Source organism: Dipodomys merriami, unplaced genomic scaffold (assembly GCF_024711535.1).
Source record: "Dipodomys merriami isolate MVZ:Mamm:240054 unplaced genomic scaffold, mDipMer1.0.p SCAF_9, whole genome shotgun sequence".
NCBI classification, from domain to species: Eukaryota; Metazoa; Chordata; class Mammalia; order Rodentia; family Heteromyidae; genus Dipodomys; species Dipodomys merriami.
Genome location: NW_027206512.1, coordinates 24,796,303 through 24,822,435, shown reverse-complemented (window position 1 = coordinate 24,822,435; position 26,133 = coordinate 24,796,303). Strand labels below are relative to the sequence as shown.

Genomic DNA, 26,133 nt, shown 5'->3' with positions numbered 1-26,133 from the left:
GTCTGTATTATGGTTTCATATGACCTGGACTGATGACTATATAATGTTTTCACCACTCTTTCTGTGTCATAAAACCACATTACTCTCCCCCCAATAAAATTTCCAGTGCATTCTCTGGTGTATAATTATAGTTTCTATTAGTTATATTGACTCACAAGGCTGTGGATGGGAATACAAAGAGTCAACAATTATATTTAAACATCTTGATAATCACAAAAATGTCTTCCTATCCGTGCTGCATTTTTATATGACTAATAACCTTGAGCATTACCAATTATATCCTCCAGTGACAGCTAGGCCCAAGTACTATTCAACCAGCACTCTATGTGTCTAGTTCAGCCTGGTTTACAGTTTGTCAGAACCTTAATCCAAAACTTTCACCACAGTCTGAATCCCCATGTTCCATTCTACTTTGTCATAGTAGAGTCAAACATGGAGAGCATAAGCCATATAATTTCATAATTCTCATCCTCTCCAATAATGGTGACACCAAATAAATAGCTAAAGCAATCAGCTAACCCCGCCCCCTTGAGTTACATTGTAGTGTGCTAAAGGACTAAGCATGCCAGAGAAGATGGAAGAAGAGTGTAATAGAAAAGCAGATCAATTAGGAAGAGACAGGGATGAATATTATTTGCATTTTAGAAATCTATGTTAAACATTCACAGAGCACTCTGGAGAGGTTTCTGAAAGACAAACTTTAAAGAGTTTATCTCTGATTCCCTAAAATACTCTAGTCCTATACTCTTCCCATTATAGTCCATTTTCTTGGATTCCTCTTAGCCATCTTTCCCAATCCCGTAAGTAGCCTGAGGACTGAATGGTTTCTCAGAAGGAAGTGCCATATGGCTTGTATTTAGAAAGGGTGGAGCAGGTAGAATCTGAGAATTTTTCTTTATTGTCATAGAACCTCTCATTCTTAACACTGATTGCATTACATTCTTTGTTCGCTATTGGCTACACTTCTCCTGACCTCAGCCTTGATTGTTTAAAATACCGTCTTAGTAGCTCATGTAAGTCCTCTGCCCCTCTACATTTAACCAACTCTATCTGGAAAACACCCAACATGTAAACTCTGAATTTGGTTTTTACTGCCACTCCATCTAAGCAGCTGAATCTTAAAGTAAGTCTATATTTTCTAAAGTTTGTTGGTCACCAATGATGTCTTATCCAATTTTCTCTTGCTGGCATTAGAGTCAATTGTTTTCAACTCTCCTTAATCATCATAAATATTTCTCACCAGAAAATAGTTTTCCTTTCTACTTCACAGACATTACTGAGTCTATCAAACACAAATGCTCTTCATCTCCTGGGAGGACCCAATAATAATTTACATCAAATCTGAACATAATTTTAACTCTGTCCCTCAAATTTCAAAGAGTGAAGGTTCTTCCTCCACTTCAAAGCCAATGGCTCTTTGAGTGTTTTTTACATTGCTCAGCAATCTATCCTTTTTATAGCAGAAGTAATAATGATGATAATAATATCTAAAGCTAACCAAGCAGCACTGTGCAGGGCATCTTATGTATGTCTACACCTCTTACCACTATTGAAATCACTTTAATTTTAATAGTACAAGTATTCATATTATACTTTGAAGATGAAAAAATGTGACAGAAACAGAATGATTCTTTTTTTTAATATTTTATTTTATTACAAGGGGGATGTCAGAGGGGTTACAGTGATGTAAGGAAGATAGTGAGTACATTTCTTGTGGAACAGTGTTACCCCTCCCTTGTTGTTGTTGCTTTGTGGGGGGGGGGTCCAGTCGTGGGGCCTGAACTCTGTTGGGCGCTGTCCCTCAGCTCTTCAGCTCAAGGCTAGCACTCTAACACTTGAGCTACAGTGCCACTTCTGGCTTTTTTTCTTTTTGCTTATGTGGTGCTGAGGGATTGAACCCAGGGCCTCATGCATGCAAGACAAGCACTCTACCACTGAGCCACCTTCCCAGCCCCCAGAATGATTCTTTAAGAGGAGCTATTCTATTTGGTTCTTTTCATTGAATTACTTTCTAGTAATGCTCCTGATTTTCTTGATGTTTTCTCCCAGACATTTTACAGGACCTGCTCTTTCACACAAGCATTGTAGCTCCTAGGGTTCTGAACCCAGTCACTTCTTTTCTAACTTCATGTTTTCCACATGACTGTTTCCATTTAGCCATTTAAACCAACATACCAGCTGCTGATTAAAACCAGAAACTGTTTGTCCAGATTTCTCTCCGTAGTGATGCCTTGCCCTCTAATATAAGCATACTCAATTAACTCCTGAATATCTCTCTTTCCCTCTCTTCCCCTCTCTCCCCCACTCCCCCTTTCTTTCTCCCCCTCCATTTCCCTCCTGGTTTAAATTTAGCATAAGGAATAAAGAAAAGAAGGATTATTTCACTTGAAGCCCTAGAACCCACAATATTATCTTATATACAGATGGATTCTCTGGCTATTCCATGTATTTCAGAACTCAGATTTACTTGCAGCAAATTAAACTGGAATATAGCATTTTTGTTTATTATATGCTTACTGTACTGTTATAGGTAGATTGTTTTTTAAAAATTACTAAATATTTGCTGCTTCTTCATTTCTTTTTTTTTTTTTTTTTTTGCCAGTCCTGGGGCTTGAATTCAGGGCCTGGCACTGTCCCTGAGGTTCTTTTGCTCAAGGCTAGCACTCTACCACTTGAGCCACGGCACCACTTCCGGCTTTTTCTTTTTATATGGCACTGAGGAATCAAACCCAGGGCTTCATGCATGCTAGGCAAGCACTGTACCACTGAGCCACATTCCAAGCCCATATTTCTTCATTTCTAAATGAAATAATTTGAAGAAGATATATAGACATATAGAGAGAGAAGATATAGAAGATATTAGAGAAGATATTAAGACATAAAATGCATTATAAAAAATCTAGCTATCAGTTTCATATTTATGGCAACACAGTTGATGGAATCTGCTTGCCAAACATTCATATTGTACATGACAACCATCAACATTTTCAAAGGCATAACCATGATTCATGGATGGAAAAGTACTCAGTTTTCACTAATACAAAATATGATATGTCCTGGTTTATCAGTTTTCTAAAATTTACTGTTTATAGAATATTAAATTGTGCCTAACAAGCTACTCATGATTGTTCTTGGCTATATTTTTCCAACTGTCAGAGATAATTGACCAATATTGCACCACATTTTGTCACAAAATAGTGAACTTAATAATAGCTGTTTTTACTATTCCATTTTACAATAAGGAGTCTACTAAATTCAAATCAAGTTTTTCGACTTACTCATTTACAACAAGCTAATCCTTTAGAGCTTTAAAAGTCAAGTGCCCTGTATTCATTTGGTCCCGAGAGGAGCTCACAGGAAGAGGGAAACAAAGGGGAGACTGACGAGAAAGAAGGAAAAAAGACCACAAGAAAATAGAAGGCAAAGACAAAACTTTGGGAATGAGCCAGGGGCCCGTGGCTCACGCCTATAATCCTAGCTACTCAGAAGGCTGAGATCTGAGGATCACAGTTCAAAGCCAGCCCGGGCAGGAAAGTCCATGAGACTCTTACCTCCAATAAACCACTAGAAAACCGGGAGTGGCGCTGTGGCTCAAGCAGTAGAGCGCTCGCCTTGAGCTGAAGAGCTGAGGGACAGCGCCCAAGCCCAGAGTTCAAGCCCCACGACTGACAAAACAAAAAACAAATAAACTATGGAAATGAGAAAACATTGAGGGCTTTGAAAGTTGGGGAAAAAAAACAGGAAAGGTCACACACAACTATGTTAGATACAATTTTTGTCTACAGTGAGATAGAAGGATAAATAAACAAGCATTTGTCTTTTTGTAATTTAATTTTATTGCCAAGGTGATGTACAGAGGGGTTACAGTTACATAAATAAGGTAATAAGTACATTTCTTGTCAAAAGTTTTTATCCCTTCCCTTCTTTTTCTCCCACTTTCCCTTCCCTCCTACTCTCCACCACCACCCCCATTCCTAAAGTTCATTTCCAACATATTGTCTTGTGAGTATCACTGTTACATTGATTCACTCTTTGCCTTTGTCTCACCATTTTTTGTTCCCCTTCCTTCCCCAAATCAGATAAACATTTATACAAGACCCCGGGGTGCCAAAATTAAATACAGTGACAAAAGGTTAGGATAAACCTAAGGAAAAATAAAAAACAAAACAAATAAGAAATAACTTCTTACAGTACATTAAAAACAACAACAACCTCTTGTTTGCTTAATCATTAAGAGTGAATATAATTGGTTTTCTATATATAGGAGATCTTTAAGTACTGGGGAAGGGAATGGGAAAGGTAGGGGAGGGAAGGAATGGTAGGGAAAAACAAAGAAGGGGTAACAATGGTTGACAAGAAATGTACTCATTACCTTGCTCATGTAACTGTAACTCCTCTGGACAGTATCTTTACAATAAAATATTTCAAACAAAAGAGTGAATATTACTAATGACATAAGAAAAAAGAAATAAACCAGGACATTGTGGGAATATATGATAGAATACAAATGATGAAAAGTGAATCCAACAGATTATATATTGATGATATTAAAAGGGTAAGCAGAAATAACCCAACCCTGTGTTCAGGGTTGTTGTGTGACCATAAATATAGTCTACCTCTTAGGGTCTATTCCATTTCACCATAAGAAGAATAAGCTCAGAGATTTCTATTCGGTGTGGTAATCTATGAGTGTTATTACAGAAACTTGGTTGAATATTGCTCAAATTATTTTTATTGCTAATTGGCTCCCTTTTGTTTTGTTTTGTTTTGTTTTGTCTTATAAAACATTTCTTTTCAGTTTTTGAACACAAATTATTTATGAAATTATTCTTCTTTCATCTTTTTTGAGATATCATTTATTTTTTGTGTGCATGGTTCTGAAAAGTTTACTTTGTAATCTTTTCCTCCTCCTCCTTCTCCTCCTCCTTCTGCTCCTCCTTCCCCTCCTCCTCCTATTTCTCCTCTTTCCTCTCTCCTCTTCTTCCTCCTCTCTTTTTCTTTTCCTCTTCAGGGGGTTTTCTCTTTTTGTTCTCAGCAATTATAAAATTGTTTTCATGTATGTGCATATGTATGTATGTGTAGAATTTAACATGCTTGATGTTTTCTGGGTACCTTGTATGTATGCTTTTGTTTTTTGTCATTAATTTTGAATAATCCTTGAATATTATTTCTTTAATTATTCTGCTCTGTTACCTTTTTTCTGGGCTTAAAATTACACAGATGTTTGAACATTTTCTATTTTTCAGATTGTGTTTGACGTTCGTAATTTCTGTGAATTGGATTCAGGTTTTCTGATTTTTATGCTGTTTTGAACCTACTGGTGAGCTAAGTACATGTTTGGGTTTTTTTCGGTAATCAACTTCTGATTTCTAACATTACCAATGATTTCTTTGGAAAGACATTTATTTAGGGATTTGCTGTGACATCTACTATTCCCATTCAACCCCCTTCTACAGCAATTTCAACCTGTTTTATTATTGTCTTTTCCTATATGAATATAGAGGGGATCCATACTGTATCTTCTCAGTTCATGTTCCTCTATTCCCAGACAGGACAGAAGTATGTATTACTTGTTCAATGGCTTTACCTGAGAATTTCACATATACTGTACTTTAATCCAATTAACCTTCATATTACACTCTCTTCCCCACCTAGTCCCCTACTATATTACCCTACAACTTTCTTTTCTTTTTTTTTGGGGGGGGGGGTATGGTAGTGGAGCCTGAACTCTGGGCCTGGGCGCTGTCCCTCAACTCTTCAGTGCAAGGCTACTGCTCTACCACTTGAACCACAACACCACTTCCGGCTTTTTTCTTTTTGCTTATATGGTGCTGAGGAGTCGAACCCAGGGACTTAGGCATGCAAGGCAAGCACTCTACCACTGAGCCACCTTCGCAGCCCCATACCCTACGAAACTTTCTATACACATATACCACAAACTCCATGGAGTCCATTCTAACAGTTTGCATATCTGTGCTGAAATTTATATCTGTAATCTTTCATTGTGTGTGCTTTTACCACAAGTCTTCAATATACTAACCAAATATACTCTAAATACTCTGCTTGGGAGTTACAAAATTATTTTAATGACTGAATATAATTTTGGCATGAAAATCTGGGGTTTTTGTCAATTTGGGGTTTGAATAAAGGTCCTCATGCTTGTGAGGCAGCTGTTCAACCATTTGAGGCATGCACCTAGCTTTCTGAACTAGTTATGATATTGACAGGGGTGTTTTTATTTGTTTTCTAGGGGCTATTTCTTTTATTTTATTATTATCTTTAAGTAGTTGTACTAAGGAGTTGACATTTAACAAAGTTATGAATACAATATATCTTGATCAATGTCACCCCCTTCAACATTCTCAGCCATCCCTCCCCTACCCACCCTTACCCTTTTCTTAATTTTGTAGGATATACATTATATTCTTATCTATGATCAAGGTAAAAGAGACAGGTTTTGTTTCCTTTTTTAATTCATGTATATTAATTGTACCAAGTAATCGCTTTTGCTTTTTTTTTGCAGTTTTTGCTTGTTTATTATTAGTTACACAAAGACGTTATCATTCCATAAATCAGCTTATAAGTACAATGTATCTTGATCTACCTCACCCCTTCCATCATTCTCCTTCATTAGTCCCCCTCCCATCTTTCCAAATTGCATAGTTCAATTTGTACATATTGAATATGGAATATAAGGATTATATATGTTCACCTTTCCTCCCTACATTCATGTCCATTGGACATAAACACACTTTTCCTTCTGTGAAGCCCTTAGTGTATATCATTATTCTATATGTTAGTTACCAAGAGAGAAAGACATTCTTGGAATAGATCACTCTCTTACTGCCAAACACTATAGCACTGGTTGAACCAAGACAGTATCGAGGTCCCATGGTTTCCCTTATTTGCAATAACTAGTATATGTCTGGGACAAGCAGAAAACGTAAAATAAGATGATGTTAGGCGAAATGAACCCCAAGATAAGGATACAAGTGGTTTCTTCTTTCTTGCATTGTTTCTAACATATTTATAAGGTACCATGTGATTTTTTTGTTGCTCCCCCACGGTATAACCCCTGTTTTCACTGTATTTGATGTTGGTATAATATGGGGAGGGGAAGGGAAAAAACAAATTGTTTAAATAGGGATACAGGTTTCAATGTGATACATCACATTGCAACAATGTGATGAACGAACTTTACAATTTAGGCAGGGGAGGGGAGAAGCGAAGAGGGGAGGGGGGAGTGTAGTTGAGGTGGGAGGAAAGGGATGGTAGGGGGAAAAAAACTAAAAAATAAATAAAAGAAATCATATCACATTACTCTAATGTCTGACTTAGAGATCACCAGCTAGTACTACCTCTTTATAATTTTCTGTTTAACATTGTGTTCCATGATAGCTATGAGACTATCAATCACAAATGTATAGGATGAATTTTTCAGCTTTTAATATCCATCAGAGGTAATTCTATTTATAATACCAACATATGAAATAAATTGTGCTTTTAAAAAATTGTGATTCGGGGACTGGGAAGGTAGCTCAGTAGTAGAGTGCTTGCCTTGCATGCATGAGGCCCTGGGTTCGATTCTTCAGCACCATATAAGCAAAAAGAAAAAAGCCGGAAGTGGCTCTGTGACTCAAGTGGTAGAGCGCTAGCCTTGAGCTGAAGAGCTGAGGGACAGAGCCCAGGCCCAGAGTTCAGGCCCCACAACCGGACCCCCCCCCAAAAAAAAAATTGTGATTCCATTATATTAAATGCTTAACTTTAGATGTGCATTGTAACTGGTGGCAAAATAGTGCTGAAATAGATTATCTGTAAAGTGTTTTCAAGAATTAAGCTTATGGTACTGGGCTGCAATTATCCTGCTTCCTGATTTTGTCTTTTTTTGTCAGATTGTCACAATAACTTACCTAATTTTATTTTTCTATAAAAGAGAAATAATTCACAGCCTTAGTGATAGGTTTGTAGTGTTTTTCAGAATTGATACAGATTCATTTAAATACTAAAGAATAAACAAAATAGAAGAATTCTTATAAATATCCTTGTGTTGAAATCATCTCCATAATCATTCATCTTATATGCTTTTGCCACACGTCTTCAATATATTAACCAAATATACTCTAAATACTCTGTTTGAGGGTTACAAAATTATTGTTTAGATCCAAGACCAGGACCTGTAATGATTACTGTAGTTTCCATCCTGGAAACAAGGTATCCTTCATTTTTCATATTTAAATGCTGCTGCTTTTGAATATTCCCTGATTAATCTCAATTTGTGCCTATAAATTCATGATGTGATTATATTTTCTTCTGGCTTAAAGAGGTTGGTACATAGTGTGCTGTTTAAAGCTAATATATGTTTGTGCATTATTCAGTATAACCATTCTGAAGAGGTTAGCTGAGATAATAACAATAATAATAGTAATAATAAATGATGCAGTAGTGTACATTTTCTTTTTTAATATATATTTTTATTGTAAAGATACTGTACAGAGAGTTCACAGTTACATGAGTAAGTTAGTGAGTGCATTTCCTTTCAAGCATTGTACCCCCTCCTTTGTTTTTTCCTACCATCCCTTCCCTTTCCATCTCCCTACCTCCCCACCTCCTCCCTTTCCCCAATCCCCAAATTGTAAAGTTTGTTTTCTACATAATGTCTTGCATATCTCATTGTTACAATGGATCAACCTGTATCCTTGTTTCAGCATTTTTGTTATTTCCCTTCCCTTCCCCAAATTAGAAAAATGTGTTTTCAAGATGCAGGGCATCAGAATCAAATACAGTGAAACCAGGGGTTATACCATGGAAGAAAAACATACAAAAGAAGCGAAAAAATCACATAGTACATTAAAAACAACAGCGACAAAGAAAAAAACCTCTTGTATCCCTATCTTGGGGTTCATTTTGCTTAGCATCATCTTATATGATCATATGTACATAACTTTCGACCTTTTCTGCTTGTCTGGTAAGATTATCCTAGACATATACTAGTTGCAAATAAGGGAAATCATGGGACCTATGTTTCTTTGGGTCTGGCTGGCTTTTTAATGTATTGTTTCAGCCTTTACCAAGCTCAGATAGGGCAGTATCTGTTCAAGGGAAGACTCATAGAAACATGGATGCAGTGTACATTTTCTAGGCCTTCTGTAAAAATTATTTTTCTTGCCTAGATTTTATTTAAGATTAAACAGCCACATCCATAAACTTGAAAAAAAATCATTATTAGAATATACTTGTTATAATCAGTTACTGGTAGCTCAAGCATATAATCCCAGGTATTCAGAAGGCTGAAATTTGGAGGATTAATGTTTGAAGCCAGCCCAAGTAGAAAAGGCCATAAGATTCTATCTCCAAAGTAACCAAGAGAAAGCCAAGATGGAGGTGTGGCTGAAGGAGTAGACAGCCAACCACACAAGCAAGGCTAGCAAATACTAGTCTCTAACTTCCAACCTGATACTGGCAACAAAATGGATAAAGAATAAGCCGGGCACTGGTGGTTGACGCCTGTATCCTAGCCATTGAGGAGGCTGAGATCTGAGGATCACAATTCAAAGCCAACCAAGGCAGGAAAGTCCATGAGACTCATCTCCAATAAACTACTCAGAAAACCAGAAGTGGTGCCATGGCTCAAGTAGTAGAGCTCTAGCTTTGAGCTGAAGAGCTGAAAGACAGCACCCAGGCTAGAGTTCAAACCCCACAACAGACAAAAAAAAATGGATAAAGAATATATTTAGTGTGAAAGTTACATATTGTCAAGTCACATAAAAAGTACAAACTGTAGAAAATAATATAAAATTATGAAAATGATTATAAAATGTCATAATCAAAATAATTATTTGAAGCTTAGCAATATTTGGCATTCAAATAGTCACTCAGCTCTAGGTCATGAATCTGATATTATTATTATATTTTTTTATGCCAGTCCTGAGTCTTGTACTCAGGGTCTCAGCTTTATTCCTGAGCTTTTATGCTCAAGGTTAGCTCTCTAACACTTGAACCACAGGTCTGAGTCTGGCTTTTTTGGTGGTGGTTAACTGGGAATAAGATTCTCAAAGCTTTCCTGCCCTAGCTGGCTTTGAACCACAGCCTCAGATTTCAGCCTTCTGAGTGGCAAGGATTACAGATACAAGCCACCAGCACCCAGCAGAAATTGTTTTTTTTTTCCTCTTGAACAGAACCTAACCAAAGTATACATCTAAAATATATAAATGTCTACACTTCAAAGACAGAAAAGATAATCATTATTAACGATCTAAAGATTTATGCCATGGTACATATTGGCAAAAAATAATTAGAACTAGAAATTCTTCTATGTAGGTAATACTGACCTTTTCATGGAACTCATACAAGCAAAATCTCAGTAAAGCACCCATAGAATACCTATGCTCAAGCCATTTTACTTTCTGGTAAATCTTCCAGCACAAATTAATTGCAAAATCTGTCTTTAGGTAAATAAGTTAGCTTTCACTTACAGTTACAGATTGAAGTATTGTGAAAATATATCTACTAAAAAAAGAAAAAATGATACTAATGTCACTTTTGTTAGGTCATGCTGACAGCAATTAAGTAGCAGCACCAAATTCTGGTAAGTGGACTAGTAAACTCATGTATTTTTTGTGTCTCTCTAGAATAAAAGTAGTAAATATATTATATATAGAATTTATGTAACATTATATTTATATAACATTGGATTATAATATATTGTATATATAATGTATGTAACATTTTTAATAAAAATACATTGTATATGTAATTTATACTAATTTATAGTATCCATATTTCTAGGATCAACCAAAATGAAGCTGATTATTTGGGCCTGCATCTTGTGTGTTGCTTTTGGAAAGAAGGTTAGTAATGAAACTTTACAAATCACAGCAGCTGGTATAACCGCTGCCACTAAATCAAGTATTGGCAAGGATTCATGAGATAGGTACTTACTATCATGTTCATAAAAAATGCAACAGAGAAATATATTGATGGGCATAGAGTTTGTTGTGTCGAACTCTTAAAATTGAAGTAATCATGTTAAAAATATGGATCAGCTCCAAAGAAAAGAGTTGATTTCAGGAACATGGTAACAGATGGAAAAGAGAATTATAGGAAGTTAGAATTCCATGTATGCAGTTTAAGTAAATTTATCTCTTTATATTATAGACTGCTTTATATTATAGAGTAGGCTTTCTACGGCAGTCAAGTCTGACTGCTGGATATAGACCGCAAGTGAGTGGATGGAGCTAAGTAAGTGGACATACTCCTGTCAATATAATGTTTGATAAAAGTAGGAAATAGAGGGGGGAGGGGGGAGGCGGGGAAGGGAAGTGAAGGGTAAACAAAGGAGGAGGCTGCAATGCTTGGTAAGAAATGTATGCATTATCCTGCCCATGTAATTGTAGCCCCCCTGTACAGTATGTTCTCAAATAAAATAAAATACAATTAAAAAAAAAAAAAGTAGGAAATAGCAGAGACAAATTCTTAATCCTAGACAATCTGTGTGCTAAACATTCTCTTTGAGGAAATAAGAATATACCCAAACAGTTGTTTCTAAAACTAAGTAAGCCAGAGTACCTAGCACATAGTCAGAAGTCAAATGCTACTTGTTATTTTAATTGATCCTAATATTATTATGTACATAATTCAAAACTACCATTCTAGCCCCTAAGATTACTTGTTTTAATTTTTAAAATTCTTTAAAATTGTAAATAATGTTTCCTATGCTAGTGTTTCACATACACACATTTAAGCTTCCTTGGAAAAAAATATATTTGTGGTCCGTCTGGTGTTACAGACCATTCAAAAACACACACACATACTTGCACACTCACACAATATATAACACAAACAAAACTTGGAGTAAAAGAAACAGCAAAAAAAAGTATTGATTAAAACAGTGATCTTCCTATAGTGATGATTTTTTATGTGAACTAAAATCACCCTTGATTAAAAAATATGAAGATGATGATGATGATGATGATGATGATGATGATGATGATGATGATGACAATGATGGGAAATTTAATTCAAATTAATGAAGTCATAGAAATTATGATAGTAAAAAGAAATTATGACAATGCCAAGGCTTTTCAATCCTTGAGTAATATGTAATCGTAGGTACAGGGGTTCTCAAAGAAATAATTATATTGATATATTTTTTCTTTGTTTTAGAGACATTATCCCTTTGGTCATGAGGTAAAACTTTTTTATACAAATGTATTTGTTTTTACCTAAAATTATACTTTATATTTAAAAATTCTTATTTCCTGACACTGTAAGTTAATTAGTGCTATCGCTATTAAAATATTCATTTTATTTATGAAATATAATCATACCTGTTCTAAACATACTTACCAGTTATTATTTCTTTTCAACATCCAGAAATATCAAATAAGTTCACTCCTTTTGTGGGGTAATAAAAATTCTTGCTATTCCAGATTTTTCCCTTGTGTCTCTTGTCTCTATGTTTATCACAGAGTACTTGAACAAAGTGTTTTTATCCAGCAAGGTTTTGCTGCATAAGAGATTGGAGCTAACAACAAAGAAAGACAGAGGTAGCCATATATTCTTGATGCTAGAAAGTACAAGCTAGCAGAAGGATACACCCAAGGAGTTAGATTAGCAGATATTCATGAATTATTCCAAGTAGGAGTTAAAAATATTTTTAATGATTCTTGCTTTTTTCAGTGAACATTTTTTTTTTTTTTTTTTTTGCTTCAAGGTCTGATTTCAGGAGATTTCTAAGAACACTACCTGTCCAGTAGTATAGCAGATTAGCAGATATTTATGACAGTCTAGTGAAGAAAAGTGAAGAGGTAGTACGGAATGAGAACCCAAGCTTTTCTAACTGTGACAAAGAAATTGTCATAGTTTGGGGGCTGGGATGTAGCTCAGTGGCAAAGCGCTTGCCTAGCAAGTGCAACGTCCTGGGTTCGATCCCCAGTACCAAAAAAGAAAATACAAAAAAAAAAAAAAAGAAATTGTCATAGTTTGGAAATAAGTTTTGTTTGTTTGTTTCTTTAGTTTATTATTATGATTATTATTATTATGAAAATACCTCACAGAGGAGTTACAATTACATGGGCAAGATAATGATGAGTATATTTCTTATCAAGCATTGTTGCTTCCTCCTTTGTTTCCCCTTCCAATCCCTTCCCATATTCCCCCTCCTTTCCCCTCCCCCTCACGACCCACTGACACCCACCCCACCCCCCGCCCCCAGCCAAAGTTGTAAAGTTCATTTTTCCATATAACGACTTGTACATCTCATTGTTGCAATGGGTCCACCTGTATCCCTATTTAAACGATTTGTTTTTGCCCTTCCCCTCCACACATTATACCAACATCAAATACAGTGAAAGCAGGGGTTATACCGTGAGGGAGGGACATACAAAGCAACAAAGAAATTATATTATAAATATGTTAGAAACAATCGCATGAAAGAAAAAACATTTGAATACTTATTTGGGGGTTCATTTCACCTAACATCAACGTATCTGCTTATCTCAGACATATACTAGTTATTGCAAATTAGAGAAACCATGGGACCTATGTTTCTTTGGGCCTGGCTTACCTCACTTAATATAATTTTTTCCAAGTCTTTCCATTTCCTAACAAATGGGACAATGTCATTCTTTCTGATGGAGGTATAGAATTCCATTGTGAATATATACCACATTTTCTTGATCCATTCATCTACTGAGAGGCATCTGGGTTGGTTCCATATCTTAGCTATGGTAAATAATGCTGCAATAAACACAGCTGTGTTGATAGCTTTAGTATCGTCTTGTTTGTGATCATTTGGGTAAATGCCCAAAATTGGGATTGCTGGGTCATAGGGGAGCTGTATTTGGAGTCTTTTGAAGAACCTTCATACTACTTTCCAAAGTGGTTGAACAAGTTTACACTCCTAGTGCAGTAGGGCTCCCTTTTGGTCATATCTCCTCCAGCATCTGTTGTTACTAGAGTTGTTGATTGTAGCCATTCTAACTGGGGTGAGGTGGTATCTCAATGTTGTTTTGATTTGCATTTCTTTTATGGCTAGGGAGGTTGAACATTTCTTCATGTGTCTATTGTCTGACCTTCTTTCCTCTTCAGAGAAGTTTCTCTTTAAGTCTTTAGCCCACTTATTTATCGGGCAGTTGTTTCTTTGAGGATTTGTTGTTGGGGGATTTAATTTTTTGAGTTCCAGGTATATTTTCGATATGAGACACTTGTCCACTGCATGGCTAGTGAAGATCTTCTCCCAATCCATGGCCTTTCTATTGATCTTGCTAGCTATGTCCTTTGCCATGCAGAAGCTCTGCAATTTCATGAAATCCTGTTTGTCCAACCTTTCTTTGATTTGCTGTGTTTCTGGGTCTCTTTTAAGAAAATTTAGGCCTGTGCCAAGGAGACCTAGGGTTTCTCCTATTCCATCCTGTAATGTTTTCACAGTGTCTGCTTTGACTTCGAGGTCTTTGATCCATTTGGAGTTGATTCTGGTGCAGGGTGATATATAAGGATCTAGCTTTAGTTTTCTACATGTAGTTAACCAATTTTGCCAGCACCATTTACTGAAGAGGCTGTCTTTCTTCCATTCTATTGTTTTAGCTCCCTGATCGAAGATTAGATGGCTATAGGTCTGTAGGTCATTTCTGGGTTTTCAATTCTATTCCATTGGTCCTGAGGTCTGTTCTTGTGCCACCACCAAGCTGTTTTGATTACTATGGCTTTGTAGGAGAGTTTGAAATTTGGTATTGATATTCTTCCAGCACTGTTCTTTCCATTGAGGAGCATTTTTGCTATTCGGGGTCTTTTATTGTTCCATATGAATTTTTGTATTGCCTCTTCTATTTCCTTGAAGAATGAGGTTGAAATTTTGATAGGTATCGCATTGAATTTGTAGATAGCCTTGGGAAGTATTGCTATTTTCACTATGTTGATCCTTCCAATACAGGAGCATGGGAATTTTTGCCACTTTCTAAGTTCTGTTTTGATTTTGTTTTTCAGGTTTTTAAAGTTTTCATCTTAGAGGTCCTTCACTTCTTTGGTTAAGTTAATTGCTAGGTATTTTATTTTTTGTGGGGCTATTACGAATGGAGTTGCTTTCCTAATTTCAGCCACACTTTTCTCATTGTTGGCATACAGAAAAGCCATTGATTTTTGAGGGTTAATTTTATACCCTGCTACTTTGCCAAAGTTTTGAATCAGCTTGAGTAATTTGGGAGTGGAGTCTATGGGATTCTTTAAATACAAGATCATGTCATCTGCAAAGAGGGAGAGTTTTACTTCTTATTTCCCTATTTGGATCCCCTTTATGTTTGCATCTTGTCTTATTGTTGTAGCTAGGCATTCTAATACTACATTGAAGAGAAGTGGAGATAGTGGACATTCTTGTCTCATTCCTGAATTAAGGGGAAATGGCTTTAGTTTTTCACCATTTATTATAAGGCTGGCTGTAGGTTTATTATATACAGCCTTTATTGTATTGAGGAATGTTCCATGGATTCCTAATTTTTCCAGAACCTTCATCATAAAAGGGTATTGGATCTTGTCAAGTGCTTTTTCTGCATCTATTGAGATAACCATGTGGTTCTTATCCTTGTTCTTGTTGATGTGATGAATTATATTAATTGATTTGCATATATTGAACTAGCTTTGCATCCCTGAAATGAATCCTGTTTTATCATGGTGTATGATTTTTTGGATGAATTGTTGAAGTCGATTGGCCAAAATTTTGTTAAGAAGTTTTGCATCGATGTTCATCAAAGAAATGGGTCTATAGTTCTCTTTCTTTGATAAGTTCCTGCCTGGTTTTGGGATGAGGGTTACGATGGCTTCATAGAATGTGTTCGGTAGTGAACTTTCTCTTTCAATTTCATTGAAGAGTTGGAGGAGTATTGGTGTGAGCTCTGCTTTGAAGGCCTTGTAGAATTCCACTGTAAATCCATCTGGTCCTGGGTTTTTCTTAGATGGGAGGTCTCTTACTGCTGTTTCTATTTCAATACTTGATATGGGCCTGTTAAGATGGTTTAACTCATCTTGATTTAGTCTTGGCATGTCGATATTTGCCAGGAAAAGGTCTATTTCTGCCAAGTTCTCAAACTTATTAGCATAAAGTTCTGAGAAGTAATCCCTTATAATGTTCTGAATCTTGGTTGTTTCTGTGGTGATGTTTCCATTCTCATCTCTGAGTTTATTTATTTGGTTGTGTTCTCTTCTTTTTCTGATAAGATTTGTTAAGGATCTGTCAATTTTGTTAATTTTTTCGAAGAACCAACTGTTTGTCTTGTTGATTCTTTGTATGGTTTTTTGGATTCTAATTCATTTAATTCTGATTTTATTTTAATTATTTCTTTCCATCTATTGGATTTTGGTTTATTTTGCTGCCCTTTTTCCAGGAGGTTCAGATGTCTCATTAACTTGTTGGCTTCAGATCTTTCCAATTTGTTGATGTAGGAATTCAGAGCTATAAACTTGCCACTGAGTACTACCTTAGCTACCTTAGGTACTACCTTAGTACTCCCAGAGGAGCTGGTAATTTGTGTGCTCATTTTTGTTGACTATTATGAACATTTGAGTTTCATTTCTAATCTCTTCCATGACCCACTGGTCATGTAATAGTGTGTTGTTCAGCCTCCGGAAATGATTTTTAAGAAGTGAAATCAAATATTACTTTGAATCACTTTAGACTTGATGCTTTAATCGTCAGATGAAAGTACTTCAAGATCTGCAATAGAAATAACTGAGATTTACCTCTATGAGTGTCCTGGAACACGTACACATGTGTATCCCCTGTCATACTTTAAGGGAATCTGAAAAAACAATCTTGGGAATGTTTTTAACTCTGTGATTCAAGAATGAAAGACAAAATTAGAAAGAAATATAAAATTTGTGTTAGCTTGGCTAAGTAGGAGGTGCAGTATAACAGATGTTTGTGAAAAGAAACCTCATTTGCCTTTTACACTATCTTGGATTCCAATACCAGCACAAAGACAGCACAACACAGGCACTCATTTTATATTTTCTAAAAAGTCACAGAATTCAAGAAAAAGCATAAAGCCACTTAAGAATTTACACTGAAAGTCTTGTTTTATTACCAGTGATTTTTACTAAACACAAATAGTATAATGTGATCATCTGATGTAGATGAGAAAATAGACATAATATGGAGTTAAAACATTTGGTTAAGCTGGGTGCTGGTGGCTCACACCTGTAATCAAGGTTACTCAGGAGGCTAAGAATTTAAGATTGCAATTCAAAGGCAGCCCAGGCACAAAAGTCCCCCTGAAACTTATCTCCAATTAACCACTCAAAAACCAGAAGTGGAGCTGTGGCTCAAAGTGGTAGAGTGCTAGCCTTGAGCCAAAGAACTCAGGGTCAGTGCCCAGGTCCTGAATTCAAGCCCACAACAACAAAAATAAAACAACAACAACAACAACAACAACAACAACCATTTGGTCATTTGTACCTGAAAGTGTACAAAGAAATATCAATAATAAATTTAAATGACAGTACAGAAACACTATGACTGGTAAGATATTGCTCCCAATCATTTCATGTCCCTTTGGAAGAATGGATATTAAGAAAATAGTCTGAAGGTATATAACTCACTGAAAAACTGAGAACAAGGCAAATAACTATAATCTGTAAGAAAGAAAATCCTAAATGACTTGCAGCTTTGTTAATGATAGTCAACCTGAATGTAAGTAGACATCTTGCAGTGTTGAATTTTAAAAAGCTGTTTTCTTTTTGTTTTAGAAATCGTCTTCATCCAGTCAAAAGGTAAAATACATTCATATTTACTTACAATTGAAGATAATTATATGTAGCTTATAGTATTCCCTTTTCTTTAAAATAACTTTTCTATCACAGTGTTCAGTCAGTGTAATTATGGTTTTCCTTGAAAAGCTAAGGAATTCAGTTAGGAACATTTTCACTTCCAGGGATGGTCCTAATTCAACATGCAAATAGAAAAACACAAATAAGTTTATTTTATAAATCTCATGACAACTTATCTATACTGATACTCTGATAAATTTTGCTGCTTGATTGTCAGGCTAAATAGTTTAAAATGAAATCTTATGGAATTAAAAATTATAGAAAGTACTTGGCAGGGCATAGTGGCTTAAGTCTCTATGCCAGCTACTTGGGAAATGGCAATCAGATAATGGCAATTGGAGACAGCCCAGCCTAGGCAACAAAAATAAAAAAGTGTGAGACTTCCTGTCAACCACTACAGATAGACAGATACATAGATATAACAAACCACTGCATGCATATATATATATATATATATATATATATATATATATAGTGGCTGACAGGAAGTCTCATATATATATATATATATATATATATATATGCGTGCAGTGGTTGGTAATATATATATATATATATATATATATAGTGGTTGACAGACAGTCTCATAGAATGCAATGGTTTGTACTTGTCATCTCCAGAAACATGAAAAAAACTTAAGAAGGATAAATGCAGCCCAGGATAGCCAGAACAAGAAAAAGGCATTCCTTTGAAAATAAATAATACTAAAAGGGGCTGGAGGCATGGCTCAAGTGGTAGAGAGACAGCCTACAAGTGTGAAGCTCTGAGTTCAATCCCTAGTACTACCAAAGTAGAGGCAAAGATAGTATGGACAGAGAATGTCATGTTTACCAACAGATCCAAACATTGAATCTGTGTTCACAAATGGGATCCATTAGAGTTGAACTAACTTGAAATATATGTTAACAAAAGAACAAAAAAAAAGCAGTAATCCCATCAACTGCATAAAAAGGTTGTGTTGTTTAATATGTATTACAAAGGTATTTGTCAAAAATCGCTAAGGCAAGTATGTAACATAGTAAAGATTCCAGGATTCTTTCTTCTGATTCTTTTGTGTTAGTCTTAGGGCTTGAACTTAGGGCCTGGGTGCTGTCCCAGCCTCAATGCTGACATTACCACTTGGAGCCACAGCTCCACTTTTACTTTTCTGGTGGTTAACTGGAGAGAAGAACCTCATAACTTTCGTGCCTGGGCTGGCTTTGAACTTTAATCCTCAATTCTCAACCTCCTGGGTAGCTAGGATTACAGGCGTAAACTACTAGTGCCAAACTTTTTTCCAAGATTCTTATATGTAAACCAGAGTGATCTATTCATGAAAACTTTCTGATAAATAACATTTCATGTACATAAAAAACAAAATAAATATCTTGATCTTCTGTAGATTCTTACAAAAGTATAAATATCTTGATCTTCTGTAGATTCTTATAGAATTATATCATCTTAGAGCTTCCTAACAGACAAATCTAGAACAAACAGAAAAAATACCATCTGCCATTTATAAATTCATGAGTGATGTTAGTAAAGTATTCATTTAAAATACAAATAACAAAACTGGGCACCAGAGAGCTGTTTGTAATCCTAGCTACACATGAAGCTGAAATCTGAGATTCTCAGTTCAAAGGCAGCCTTGAGCAGAAAATCTGAGGGACACTTTTCTCCATTTAACCACCAAAAAGTTAGAAGTGTAGCTGTGGCTCAAGTGGTAGAGCAATAACCTTGACCAGAAAAAGTGCCCACTTCTGGGGCTGGGAAGGTGGCTCAGTGGGTAGAGCGCTTGCCTTGCATGCATGAGGCCCTGGGTTCGATTCCTCAGCACCACATAAGCAAAAAGAAAAAAAGCCCAAAGTGGCGCTGTGGCTCAAGTGGTAGAGCGCTAGCCTTGAGCTGAAGAGCTGAGGGACAGTGCCCAGGCCCAGAGTTCAGGCCCCATGACCCGACCCAAAAAAAAAAAAGAAAGAAAAGAAAAAGTGCCTACTTCTGAGATCAAGTCCCAGTACCAGCACCAAAAATAATACAAAGCAAACAGATAAACAACCACAAATAACACACAGGGAAATGTAAATGTGAAAAGCTAGTTGTCTCTCACCTACATCTGCTTAGCCGCTTGAGCTAAGAGATGCATAGCCTTAAAACAACAGAAGTTTTGATGGCATAGGAGGCATTCAGAAGAACCAATCTAGGACTGAAGAAATCACTTTCTCTCAAAGAAGGATACAGAAGTGAAGGTTTTTAGGAGACACTTTAGAGACTGGGAGGATACTCAGGGCTGTGAGCAAAGGAAGAGGTATGGTGCAGAAAAGGGTCCAAAGCATGGATTCTATCCTCTTATATGAACACTCCTTTCAAGTGCATGTATTTTTTTCATTTCTTTGTAGTCCAGGGGTTCATATCCCTTGATTCATATCAATTTTGTCTATACTGAAAATACTTATCATTCAAGTGGAATTTATTCAAGTTTCTTGAGACATTTTTTACATCCCATGGAGCACACTTAGAAAGACTAAATCAGAATTATTTGTTGGTGGTGGTGGTTGTGGAGCTTGAACTTAGGACCTGGGTGCTTTTCCCTGAGTCTCTTTGTGTTTAAGGCTAGCACTCTATCACTTGAGCCACAGTACTACTTGCCGGTTTTGAGTGGTTTATTGGAGATAAGAGTCTCACGGGGACTTTTCTGCCTGGGTTGGCTTCAAACCGGGATCCTCAGCTCTCAGCCTCCTGAGTAGCTAGGATTATAGGCTTGAGCCACTGGCACCGGGCCTAAATTAGAATTCTAAAAGAAAAAAGAAAAAATACTTCCCAGTGTCAGTGGCATAATAGCCTTGAGCAAAAGAACCCAGGGATATAATTCAAGCCCTGAGTTCAAGCCCTGGGACCAGCAAAAACAAAAACCAAAACCACATTACTTATCCATTATCACAGTCATAATATAAATAATATTATGTATATATTTATATAGCTAGGAAAAACTAGTCAACTACAATTGACTTCTTTGCTTCTCCTTTAGGATTTCACTGGCTTTCACTACCCACTTAATCCATCTCTGAATATTCCTTATGGCTTATGGAATGAAAATTTTCCTCCTGTTTACCATCCCCCAGGGAAAACCATGACCAATTATCCTTGGAATTCTGAGGGTGAAGCAACTCCATATCCCTGGGTTCTCTCTTCCAAAGACGCTGCTGCAAACCAAGACACTAATAATGTTCGTTCAGATACTGCACCAACAGTTCCTGAAGCCCTGGCCCCGGGTGCACCTCTAGTAGCCGCTGCCGCTTCAGCCCCTGGAGCTCCAGGAATCCCTCCAATTCCAGGTTCCCCTCTAGCTCCAGGAGCCCCTCCAGCTCCAGGAGCCATTCCACCCCCTCCACCCCCTCCAGCCCCGCCGGCCTCCCCTGCAGCCCTTCCAGCCCCAGAAGCCCCTCTCTCCGCACCAGCAGGAGGCCCTGGAGGCCCTGTTGCCCCTCCATCCTCAGGAGGTCCTGGAACCCTTATTGTCCCTGTTGCTGTCCCCGCAGCCCCTGCAGTTCCTGCTCCTTTTCCTCCTCTTCCTCCTGCTCCTGCTAGAATGTACCCCTACATGGCATATTCAAATATAGTCACAGTACCTTCTGCCCAGTCTGCTGGAGCTCCAGCTGTCCCTGCCCCTGGTGCTCTTGTAGCACCAGAGTCTTCTGCAGTGAAGCCTGGGGAGTTCCAGGCTTCTGTAGCTGAATCTATTGCACACCAGCCTTCTGGGGGCAAACCTGCTTCAGACCAGGCTGTTGGAGGCAAATCTGCTTCAGGTTCGCTGTCTTTAGGACAGACTGGACTAGGCAACGTTGGTGCAAGCAAAGCGGAAGCCGCCAAACCTATTGCAATATCGTTTTTATCAACCAAACCTGAAGATGAGCCTAATGAAGTCAACCTTGCATCTGAACCTATTCCTCTCATACCCGAACCACCTTCTCTTGGACAGGTAGGTGTCCTGTTACCTTATCTCTGTAATCCGCAGGAAGAAACATAACCTCTCTTTAAGCAAGCATAGATCACCTTCAACATTTCGGGCTGTTTTATTGAAATACCATGGATGTACAGTACACTAGAGATTCTAAAAGAATAGATCTGATAAGTTTTCATCCATGAGTCCACCCACACACACAAAAAATTCATCCTCAGGGTAATGGGTACACACGACATGTCCCCAAACTACTCTCTGTCCCTTTGTGAGGACTTGCCCCTTCTCATGTCCTTGACTCGTCTGCCACTATGGATGGGTTTGTATTTTCTAGAATTTTATGTAAGTGGACTCACACTTTCTGAATTCTTAAATATTTGGCATCGTTTGCTTTTAGACGTTTATCCATGAACTTCAACATACCAATGTAGTTCATTGTTTTTGCATTCATTATGTAAGTATGCCATTTTAAAATGTTCACTCATTTAACTACTGATGAACACTTCAGCTTCTAAACTGAAAGCCATTTGTTCATTCATTTTTAATTGCCACACTGATCTATTCTTCAGCAGAATATTAAATAAAGTGATTAAATGAATATCCTTGCCTCAATCCTGACAATCGGGGAAAGCATTAAGGTTTGTCTAATGCACACACATGTATGTGAATATATTACATATATACCTGACATATGATATGTATGAATGTATATGTATATATATTATTTATATCTATGTGTCACACTTATACAAGTAACCACTGAGTAATTATTGTTGTTCACAATCTGGTATTTAGATATTGAAAAATTCTCCTTTCTCATATTTTATACAATAAAATAAAGAATATCCAGCTTCTTCTACTCATCTTAATGTAGGCCAAATGTTTTTTTTAATTTTTAAAAGCAATATTTTAAAAAATTGACATAATTATTTAGTTGAGAAAAATAAAGTTTTAATAAATGCTTATTTTTCTATGAGTATTTTAACTAGTACATTAAAATATTTTTGAAATATTACCTGGTAGGCTACTTTAAATTTTTTATTTTATTATACAGATGTTGCACAGAGGGGTTACAGTTACATGAGTAAGACAATGAGTGCATTACTTGTTAAAATTTTATTAGCTATCTCACACACATAATTAGGCTAATTTATATAATAGCAAATGGAATTTCTAACTGAAAAAATGATTCTCTGACCTTAGAACTAGAAGAGAAACAAAAAGTAGCATTCTGTCATTGAATATTAACATAATATAATTAACACTACTTCAATACTTCTGGTATTTGTTTCCTAGAAAATGCAGACTATTCCTCTTTTAAGATATTGAGGAAGTAAGTTAAATATTTTAGCTGTTCCATAAAAGTATAAAGATCTAGGATTATTCTCCATTTATCCATATATTAATTAACGTGTTCGTTTGATAAGCTTCTTTGACACAAGTACTTTCAATCTAATAGTTTTTGGTTCATATGAGAATGGAATGGCTATGTAAAGAGAAAATAAAAATGAACAGTACTTGGTCCTTCTGATCAGAGGGGCCTTGAACACTAACTATATACCTGCTAACTATATACCTATATTTATCTTGTAGACAAATGGGGCCTTGAACACACTGCCAAATATATACCTGCATTTATCCTGAAGGCAAATGAATTTATCACTCCTCCATTGGAAGGATGATTTGATTGGCCCTCTGTTTTAGAAAACTAACTTTGTTAGAAGTATAGAACAATTTTAATATAGGTTATTACATCATCAGGACAAAATTTAAGAAGAAAAAATGTTCAGAAAAGATACTAGGAAGTGAAACATTTTTGTCATTTATGAAAATATTTTTTTTCTTTCAGGGGAGAACTAAAATTTTCTAGAAAAGAAAGCATCATGCATTTGTTTCCGTAAGTCATGTATAATATTCAGATTGAGAAATCACAGATTAAATGAATCATATCCTGAAGTGATCTTTTAACTATTATTGTACTATTTTAAGATACTTTTGAAAACAAAAATGTGAGGAATAACATGCTGGTCATCTATGCCCCCATTCATTATGAAGTTATGAACTTATGTGCTATAAAAGGAACCCAGACTACTTTGGGACTAAAAAGTTTTCCCCCCTAAATTAATCTAGTTTGATTATGAGTTGAATATTCTGAAATAGTATTGGTCAATTCAGGAAGAAACTTCCATAGAGGGGAAGAGGCATGGTTTGCTAAAGTTCCCACAGACTATTCTGTATTCTAAGTATTCAGCCACCAGTTTTTAAATTTACTTTGTTATTCTAAAGGTGATGTACAGAGGGCTCACTCTCTCACAGTCCCTTCCCATCTCCACCTGTGAGTTGTATAGTTCACTATCATTAGTGTCCTGTGAGCTCCAATAGTGCACTTTTGTACCTTTTTCCCTCAAGTTCTGTGCCCTCCCAAAGATAGACACAAGAATAAATCACACAGAAAGAAAATAAAACAGAACCAGCAACAAAAACGGAGATCTCTTGTTTCCATATTGTGGAGCTCATTTCCATATATAATTTTATATAAATATAAAGAGGATCATAGGCATTGTGCCTTTGTGTTTCTCCCCTTAAGAATATCCTCTTTTGGTCTCACTGTGTGTGAGAGTCTAGAATCCTGTATGATTTATCATATCCCAGTGTATTTTATATTTAACTTCTTCGGCCACCATTTTTAACCCAGCTTGATAAATCACTGTTTCATAAAACAAGTGATTTAGACCTGCAGTCTCTCAGGCTCCATCTTCTACTCCTTCACTTCATCACACTCCCAATATTTGGGAAAGAAAGTACTGGCCAAGCACTCATGTGAACTCATTCTATTGCAGTCATGTGATCAGAAAAAAAGGAAGTAATATGGTTATACTAATTTTAAGTCCTCATTTCTTCATCCTTTCCCAAAGCTGTTACCACTTTACTGTTATAAATAGTCACTGGTCAGGAAAATAGCAAGACTTCTGTGGGCCAAATCAAAATTTCTACTGAAAGTAACGTAAGTTGCTGATGTAAGATGGAAAAGGAAATTTGGTGATATCATAGCAGCCATTGCCAAGGATATTAAAATGTTTCAAATTTTACTTAAACCCTGCCTACTGCTATTATTTTGGTCTTCACTTATTTTACTTTTATATTAGATTAGTGAATAAAGTAGTTCAAGATATTAGTTCATGATTTCATATTCTCAATAATTAATTTGTATATTTACTTTTTTATTATGTTACTTAACAATAGATAAATGTCCCTATTTATCTGGAAATTCTCCCTGTTAAAATACAGAAGGAAGGGGGCTGGGAAGGTGGCTCAGTGGTAGAGCGCTTACCTTGCGTGCTTGAGGCCCTGGGTTTGATTCCTCATCACCACATAAGCAGAAAAAAAAAGCCAGAAGTGACGCTGTGGCTCAAGTGGTAGAGTGCTAGCCTTGAGCTGAAGAGCTGAGGGACAGCGCACAGGCCCAGAGTTCAGGTCCTATGACCAGACCCAAAAAAAAATACAGAAGGAACTATCCTTCAGTTATTCAATATCAGGAGACCATGTTGTTGACTGGCAGCTGAGGGGTCACGCCTGTAATCCTAGCTACTCAGGTGGCTGAGATCCAGAAGAGTGAATTTTGAAGCCAGCTTGGGCAGAAAAATCATGTGGGAACAATGAGGCATGACTCAAGTGATAGAATGCAAGCTCAACAGGCAGGCTATCCTGCTTTAAACCCTGATGGAAGGAAAAAAAATAGTCACACAAAAATATCCTGTGTATATTTGCATGAAAATGCCTATATTTGCATGAAAATAAAGCATAAATGAATTTTTCACTTACTAAATCCTTACAAGAATGCATTATTAATTGCTAAACACATGAATAATTATTGAAAGAATTAAATATCAAAAACAGAAGGAAATATTACTTCTAAAAACATATTTATGGTATAGATTTCTGTTTTGTTATTTTTATTTTATTTATTATTCTCTAGAATTATTATTAGTATGATAACATAAAATAAGTGTATATAATTTGTAAGTGTATATAAGTTGAAAAGTCTAATAATTCAAAAGACAAACTTAATGTGTTATTTTTCTTTTGTAGATACTGGCACAGAAATCAGTGAAATCGAAACAATATTCTCTCTTTTTCCAAAGACTATTTCAACCTGTTATATTAAAACTATTACTTGCTCTACACTGAGTAGCTTGTGATACTATTTTTAAACTTGACTTACACTAGAATGATATTGGTTTTATTTCTTTGTAAAAAGAAAAACCTACTTCATAAATATAAAGATACTGATAGGAATTAAAACAAATTTAAATAAATGATATAAAAATATCTTCTGAGCGTTATATAAAAGCAGATTACAGATTTTTGTTTCCAAATTCTTTCTC

At 36.2% G+C, this 26,133-nt stretch overlaps 1 protein-coding gene across 6 annotated transcripts; it reads left to right on the top strand.

Annotated features, from left to right (window-relative positions):
- Nucleotides 1–944: 944 nt before the first annotated feature.
- On the top strand, nt 945–25,923 carry Prr27 (proline rich 27). 6 transcript variants are annotated; one of them, XM_070012206.1, is made up of 9 exons: nt 945–1,123; nt 5,247–5,320; nt 10,547–10,585; nt 10,786–10,847; nt 12,163–12,186; nt 17,734–17,757; nt 20,819–21,769; nt 23,598–23,645; nt 25,838–25,923. In XM_070012206.1, the coding sequence occupies exons 4-8, from the start codon at nt 10,797–10,799 to the stop codon at nt 23,616–23,618; spliced, it is 1,071 nt and encodes a 356-aa protein (XP_069868307.1). In that variant the 5' UTR covers nt 945–1,123; nt 5,247–5,320; nt 10,547–10,585; nt 10,786–10,796; the 3' UTR covers nt 23,619–23,645; nt 25,838–25,923. The 6 variants fall into 6 exon arrangements, with proteins under 6 accessions (XP_069868307.1, XP_069868308.1, XP_069868309.1 ...); XM_070012207.1 differs by lacking the exon at nt 5,247–5,320; XM_070012208.1 differs by lacking the exon at nt 10,547–10,585.
- Nucleotides 25,924–26,133: the final 210 nt, after the last annotated feature.

What these genes read in the sequence shown, in the direction of transcription:
- Prr27 (XM_070012205.1), top strand. Translation starts at nt 10,797, where the DNA reads ATGAAGCTGATTATTTGGGCCTGCATCTTGTGTGTTGCTTTTGGAAAG. An exon ending in GTGTTGCTTTTGGAAAGAAG is followed by an intron (nt 10,848 to 12,162) that starts GTTAGTAATGAA and finishes TCTTTGTTTTAG; the next exon opens with AGACATTATCCCTTTGGTCA. An exon ending in AACCACCTTCTCTTGGACAG is followed by an intron (nt 21,770 to 23,597) that starts GTAGGTGTCCTG and finishes TTTTTCTTTCAG; the next exon opens with GGGAGAACTAAAATTTTCTA.